Source organism: Pollicipes pollicipes, unplaced genomic scaffold (assembly GCF_011947565.3).
Source record: "Pollicipes pollicipes isolate AB1234 unplaced genomic scaffold, Ppol_2.1 Scaffold_6686;HRSCAF=7923_pilon_pilon_pilon, whole genome shotgun sequence".
Lineage (NCBI taxonomy): Eukaryota > Metazoa > Arthropoda > Thecostraca > Pollicipedomorpha > Pollicipedidae > Pollicipes > Pollicipes pollicipes.
Window position 1 is genome coordinate 19807143 of NW_023596921.1, and position 7310 is coordinate 19814452.

General features: G+C 48.7%; 1 protein-coding gene across 1 annotated transcript; it reads right to left on the minus strand.

Annotated features, from left to right (window-relative positions):
* Window positions 1-296: 296 nt before the first annotated feature.
* LOC119108023 (jasmonoyl--L-amino acid synthetase JAR4-like) lies at window positions 297-2626 on the minus strand. Its single transcript, XM_037231606.1, has 3 exons — window positions 1567-2626; window positions 1163-1379; window positions 297-518 (listed from the first exon to the last, which is right to left on the minus strand). Exons 1-3 carry the CDS (start codon window positions 2604-2606, stop codon window positions 297-299), a joined length of 1479 nt encoding a protein of 492 aa, XP_037087501.1. The 5' UTR covers window positions 2607-2626.
* Between the last annotated feature and the right edge of the window lie 4684 nt (window positions 2627-7310).

Genomic DNA, 7310 nt, shown 5'->3' on the forward strand with positions numbered 1-7310 from the left:
AGTAAACAAGGCCAGGAATTAAACCCTAGGCAGGTATTCATGACACTGCAATGCAAGTGCCACTTGCAAAGTTGGACTGCATTGAAAGCCATTGCCCATCTCATGTCAGTCGCATCACAACAGTTGAAACACGTCCGCACGTCCAGATGAATCCCCATCTTTTTTGGTATTTTGTACTGTCTAGTTTGAGACACTGAGAGTCGGCTGTTAAAAACGGCGAATCGGCCGTCAGCACAAGCTATGGATTGGGTTAACTAGAAGTTCATAATTTTAGGCAGTGATCGGCACCTCAGGGCTCAGTTGCGGACATTCTCGAGGAACCAGTCCACCCTGTCACTGCTCTTCAGCACTCTGGGCATCTTGAACTGGTCGGCCGTGACGTCCGTGGTCGCCAGCAGGTGCGCACGGAAGCGCGAGAAGGCACCCGGCTGCACTTGGTACACCCGGATCTTGGCGATACTCCCCAGTTTCCGGAATGTGGCGTATTCTTCATCCTGCTGCAGAAGGATATCATCCACCTGCAAACATGGACTATGCTAACACTCAACGTGGGTGGTGTGGTCTGAGGCGCAGCTGACTTCGGCTCTTGAGACCAGAGCTCACAAACTGCGCATCGAGTAACATTGTATCGGCGCTATCACAAAATGTCGTCCGAGGAAGTGAGTCGTGATGTAACACGTGCTCGGGTGGGGGTGGGGGTCAAAATGATCCCCCGAAGGTCTTCCGAAATGGTTTTCAAACGGCGTGGTGTAGCCACGCCGCGTTATCTAGGTTCTGGGGACCCTTTGGAGACCAACCTGGAATTTGACATTGTTTGACCTTATTTGACCCGAAAGTCATGTTCTAGGAACTTCAAGCTTTGATCTAAGTGAGTGCACGTACAGGTCAACACATCCTGTGAAGTTAGTGCTTCTAGCTCTCTTAGTTCCTAAGATCTCAGGGGGGAGGGGTTAAATTGACCCCCACCCGAGCGAAGAATATCCAGCCGGGCACCCGGGCGCGTGTTTATAGCCATGCTTTGCATGTGCCGGTGACTAATCTAAGGGCAAAGGTTGCTTCAGAAGGGAATTGGGAAGCTGGTCCAGGGTGGCCGGTTACTGACGTCACATGCTGCCGAAACGCGCACCGCCACTGCAGGAGAGTCGGCGCCCGGTCCACTTACCAACCCCGTCTGCTCCTCAGTCAGGACCGGGCCGTCCAGCTCCAGGAAGAGGAGGAAGTGCGGGTCCAGCAGGCCCTGATGACTGGGCGTGAACTGGCTGCCGGCCGCCGTGTAGTCCTTGAGAGTGGACGACCAGCGGTCTGCCGCCTCGCGCAGGGCGCGGAAAAGCACCTCCTCGGAGATTTTCACTGCGTTCACGTTCAGGTTCTGGCCTGACCTGGTCACATGACGAAAGGTCACGTTAGACAGGTGTCCGACGGCAATCCAGCTCGCAACTTTACGCATTTCATTTTACATGTTCCAACAGCATTTCACGTCAGGACGGTTCCATTGGCATCAGAACAAAACTGGTGAACGCCACGGCAGTGCGGACTCTGACTGCTTGATCTGTTTGAGTTACCCACCTGAAGAGGAATTCGATCTGCGGAGCTTGCTGGTAGAAGCCCACCACTCGGACCACATCCCCGAGCCGGAATCGATAGAAGCCGGAGGAGTTGGTGATGATGACCTCGTACGTTTTGTTCAATTCCAATTGCTCACTGAGGAGGAGCTCCCTGGGGTTGATCTCGTCCAGATCGGGAATGCGGTCGTTGACAATCGGCAGGAACTCAAAAAACATAACGTCCGGAATGAGAGTGTACCTGGGCGGTCCGGGGCGGGTACACTCGAGGTTGGAGCCCATAAAGCCCTCTGACGCGCTGTATATGAAGCTGACTATAGGGACATCTGGACCGGTAAGAGCTTTGGCTTCCTTGTAGTACATCTCGTTTGTGCTTCCTGACCAAAGACCACTGATGCTTTTCACATCTGGCCACAGCCGTGGAATGATGCCCTTGAAACCTTTCGCGAATTCATTTTTGATTTCCTCGGCTCTTTCTGGCGTGGGCGTGAGCTGTGCATTCAGTTCGGCACGAACGTGTTCAGAGATGTTCAGGTCGTCTTTGATACGACCACGACGAATGTCGTTTACGAGATCATTCTGAAAGACCTCCATTCGGCGCATCATGCCAAGGAAATTATGAACAAAGACGGTAGCAATCACAGTTATGTGCTTGTCTCGAAGCCCAAAGAGAGTGTGGATGTATTGCGATTCAAATTCATTCTTCACCTGCATACTGATGACAGGGCTTGTGTAGAGAGGTGCAAACAAAGTCATCGCCTTTGAGAAAAATACATTGGATGCAACGCCAAATACGTGACCTGACTTGGTGTACTGGACAGTGTGGCCATTGTTGACACTCATCGTTTTCTTCAGACTCCACGGAACGAGGTCTCGTTGTAAACACCACCGGTAAGGACCATAGTATAGCTGAGACTGCATGTCCTTTGCTCCCTGATCCGACAGAGGAATTTTTTTACTTTTGCCCGTTGTTCCTGATGATATAATGAACATGAATATGCGATCTTCGTCCCCGAGAAGTGCTGACTTTTCTCCGTCTGTCATTCGGTTGACATAGCTTTCCATTGTTGAATATTCTGTGATCGGGTGGTTGCGAAGGAAGTCGGCAGGGGCATGCATGGATTTAAAGCCATTGTCTCGACCGTAGGCCGTGTTCTCACACCGACGAATCCGATTCATCAGGAACTGGGATTGCACCTGCAAATGGACGAAATAGATCAGGATTGACACCAACCTCCTTGATGTGACCGTACACGGTCATCCTTTCCGGCTAGTGCTGTCGAGACAAACACTGAAGAAAACGGTCGTCGGAGCGAGCCGCAGGTCGAACCTGGCCTGCTAGCTACATGGAAAGGAAAACGATGTTCTAATTTCGCTCAGTAAATATGTTTCATAGCGCAGTCAAAGTCCGCACATCAAACTGATCTTTGCCGGTTGCCTCGGCAAGCCATTTGTTTACAACTGTCCAAATGACTACCTCATGAGATAGAACCTTCTTTTGCATTATAATATTAACCTTAACGAGGTCACTACTGCTCTGTCAGAAATAGCGGAGAACGCAACGTCCATTTCGTGCTGTCGCTCCGCGTCAGGTCACGACGCCTTCCGCTACATCTTCGCCTACATCGCTGCGGTGCTGTTTATCCATGTCTCACACAACCCGCATGTCCATCTTTCTCTTCTGAAGGCTAGGTCGTCCAGGGTGTTGTTTTGGTGGACGTTCTGGGCGTCTTGGGTTATCATGAGAACAGTTCGGTGCATTGAGCTGAGAATCAGCGGTCGGTCACGAATCCACAGCCTCAGAGCTCTTCGGGAGGGGGGGGGGGGGGGCAAGGTGCAAGATACAGCGCGAAAGCCAGTGACGAATTTTGACATGTAGCAAGAGGAAAACTTTATTATAGAACAGATTTTCCGCTCGCAACGCTCCTTTTTTATACGTAACTGGGTGGTCGGTTGAATGCGACGGTACACGGTGGGGGGTAATTAACCCCTCAAGACCGACACCAACTTTACAAGACAGATAGGTCAGTATTATCACCCACTTGTGTCAAAGCTTGAGATGCCTTGATCATGATCTCCGAGTCAAATAAGGTCAAACAAGGACACATTCCGGATCAGTGTCATTCCCTCGGACCTCCTTATGCAACCATATTTAAGCAAGATACCTCTGCCAAGCCATGGCCCAGTGGCGTTCATTTCAGTTCAGTCACCTTTGTTGACCTCAGAAGGTCACGGTGACCAAAAACCTGCAAATTGCAAATCTCTGCTGCATGAGATTGAACGATTGCCTAGGAGTTGTCTTTGAAGACAGCCACGATCTGTCTTTGACCCGCCATAGTTCCGTAACCTTACAAGGTTAAAGGAGGTAATCCTAATTTTTAATGTAACTGTCTTGTCAAAGCGTCTTTTCGGAGATGTTCAGCTTCACCTAACACTCCTTTGGTGCATCAGGTTGAGCGATGCCCTAGGAATTGCCTTCACTGACAGGCATGGCCTGACATTGGCCTACCATACACCAGCGATCTCACAAGGACTAAAATTTTAACACCAACACACCGGCTATTCCACTTGCTGCGGTCTTTTCAAACTGACGGCACATAAGGCCGCCCGGAAGTTGTTTTGGAAAACCATCTGGGGCTCAAATGGATCCCAGCCGAGCGCATGTGAGCTCTCCCTTACCCCTGAATATCCAAAAGATATCGGTTGCAGATCACTTTGAATTAGAGTTTCGAGACTTGGAAATAATGCTGTAGGTTTGTAGGTTTGGGGAAAGGTTAAACGTTGAGGTAGAAAAGTTTGCACCAGTAAAGTCGTGTTGCAAATTATATAACCTGATCAATATAGAAGCCTGCCCACCAGAAAGCAGCTCGGAAAAGATTTAAGAGCTCTTCGGGGTCATTTTATAGCATTAAAAACTGTGCAAATATTCCCTTAAACTCGTGCTTTTTCTGGAGGATGTCTTCCCGATCGTTGCACCTCGTCAGTGCTCTTCTTTCTTTTTTAAGAGGGCAAAACGCAAGTCGTCATGCCTCTTATGGAGCGCCAGCGACTACATTCGCCATATTAGCGCTCAGTGGTCATCATAGCACAACCGGGACTCGAACCCGGACATTCCTACGTGGGAGACGCACTAAACACTTGGCCATTACGACCCCCGCCTTATTAATGCAAAGGCCTGTCTGATATAGATCGCCTCGTACTGTGCTTCCATCTCTTTATACACGAGGTGGCGCCACCGAGCGGCTCGACCGCATTCTGCGCGAGCCGCTGCTTGCCGCCGCTTGGAATCACTCCTACCACGTGCATTGAATAGGCGGTCCGACCTTCGGCGCCGGAGGCCCCTGTTAAAACTCCGATCTAAACGGATGTTGAATCGTCCCATTTTCCTCCCATTCCCGTTGAATCGTCCCAACACACTTTTGATAATGTGAAGTTTTGCTGACTGGGAGGACACACGTACCATGTGGTATGGAATCGTAAACAAATACGGTATTTGATTTCAACATGTCTGCATGCAACCATGCCGTCTCTCAAAGCAGCGCGGCAGGGGCAGGCCTGGACACCTGCCAAGTCTGCCGCAGTTCGGTACGCCTTTGAAGATCATACCATGGTAAGCAACGCACTCAACAAGTTTGTGTGCACCATCCACGCTTTGCTCCAGCGGCCACTATCTCGAGCTTTGCTATGAGGTTGAACTGGTTCAAGATGATTGGGTGCGCCCCACAAACACGGCTTGTACTCAAATGAGGTGAAAGGTGCAGTACCTGCTCCCCACCCACACCATATTTTATTCATTTTTGCCACGGTCGTTCCACTTTTACCACGGTGGTTTCTCCTTCTTCTCCAATAGGTCAGCAAATTGTTGGACTTGAGGAAGTTCCAATGGTAGGCGAGAACCAACTGGTCTTTAGTGAGCGAACCGTTCCTAGGACGAAAACCCATAAAGGCAGGGCCTGTTGTGAGGGGCCTTGTTCTATCAGCCGATTGTGAAATTCGACTGGAGATGAACGATCGGAATGTTGTTCCGCAGGAGGCAAGCGGGAAACATCCACAAACCAACGCCCAACGCTCAATACACCTCTCCTGCAGCCTTACCTCCTGGAAGTGGCGAACATCTTTCTCGAACTTGCAATGCATCAAGTACGTTTTGATAGACCCCAGCTGGCGTACGACGTAGAGCTTCATAAGCAGTGGCCAGCTGAGCTCGGAGCAGTACCCGCGCCGTCGGATATCCAGCATGGCCAGACCACAAATAACGACCAACACTGAAAAGTGAGCATAATAAAGCTAACGCCAGCCAGATACATGGTTTGCTAGCTGCAAATTCCTCTTTTCATGCACTTGTTTCCAAAAGTTTCCTCTCTTATGGCGAGCGTATAAAAGCATCTTTGCAAGTTTACGTTTTCTTGCGCACGAAAGAGTAACGTGTATCCATATAAGTGCGACATCGCAAGGCATGTCTGTTGACATCAGGGCAGGCTTTTAGGACTAAATGCCCACATTCTATTTATTTTGCAACGTGGATGATGCTGTCCAATAAAAATTCTGCATTTTTCCATTTCAGAGCTTGATAACTTTGATTGCCTACTTCTTAAGATCATAAGTAATGTTTGCATTACCAGACGCTCATAATGAAACCAGTCGCACGCAGAATTCGGCAGATAAGCAATTTTTACACAAAACCACGCCAAATGTATTAGACATGTGATTCGCGTATGTATTTGAACCTGTGACATGGCTAAGGAGAAGGCCTAGAGTTCATACCTCTCCGCCAGCCGAAAAGCTTACACTACATGCTGGTGATTTCGCAGGAATTTTGCTAAAGAATCGCAAAATTTCTGGAAAATTTGACAGTTGTCCCTCACGTCCAGGAACATTTTACTTACGATCCTCATTTGAGCACATGCGGGTCTCAATAATCTGCGAATGAATTCGCCCACATGCTGTCTCGCTAAATGTAAATAGACATCTCGAGTGATCAAAATAGGAGGGAAAGTTGTATCAGTTTTTGCTCTGAACTCCCGCCTGTTATAACTCGTGAGGATAGAACTAAGACTATTAGATCTGCAGACAGGTATAGTCTTTTGCTTCATATGTAGCAGTAAAGTTTTGGATAGCACTCTTGGTTTTTGGTAACTGGCTTCTGAATGACATTCCAAATGAGAAAACTTGCCCCACCCTGGGCTACTTGCTGGGGAAGTCGTGCTTATGTTATTTTCGTCACAGAGTAAGTTGCACCACAAGCAAGCGCAGGCGTTATGACATGCGGATCGAATGCGCTCGTCTGTACTATTTTGAAATTCGTCGTGATTGTGACATGACATGTTTTCTATTTTTTTTCTATCAGTATTTGTTTGCAACTGCTGTCACCTTGGTATCGGCTACTCAGGTAGAAGTCATGGGTCTACATAAGTCATGTAAGTGTTAACTTGTTTCCTGAATGGCATAAAGTCATGGTAATCATGTCAGTCAATGACATGTTATCGGTACATTGCATCACTGATACACATCCCACGTACAGGCGACGTAACTTGTAGCATCCGACATCTTGGAGGAAAGCCACGCCACCTCAAAATCCTGGGCAGGCAGACGCGAAATATTTTGCAGTGTTAAGACACATGTACTGCTCCAGCACTCAGTATAGCATTCAAATGGTCCGGTCATACCGCAAGCCCTCAAACACGCATTTACACCGATCGCTTAGGTTTTCAACGATATGCAAAGAAAACATCCAGTGTTCGCACTCAT

Coding starts and splice junctions, on each gene's coding strand:
- LOC119108023 (XM_037231606.1), bottom strand. CDS start 2,606: ATGACAGACGGAGAAAAGTCAGCACTTCTCGGGGACGAAGATCGCATA. Junction 1,380..1,566: donor CAGATCGAATTCCTCTTCAG/GTGGGTAACTCA, acceptor TCATGTGACCAG/GTCAGGCCAGAACCTGAACG. Junction 519..1,162: donor CTGAGGAGCAGACGGGGTTG/GTAAGTGGACCG, acceptor CCATGTTTGCAG/GTGGATGATATCCTTCTGCA.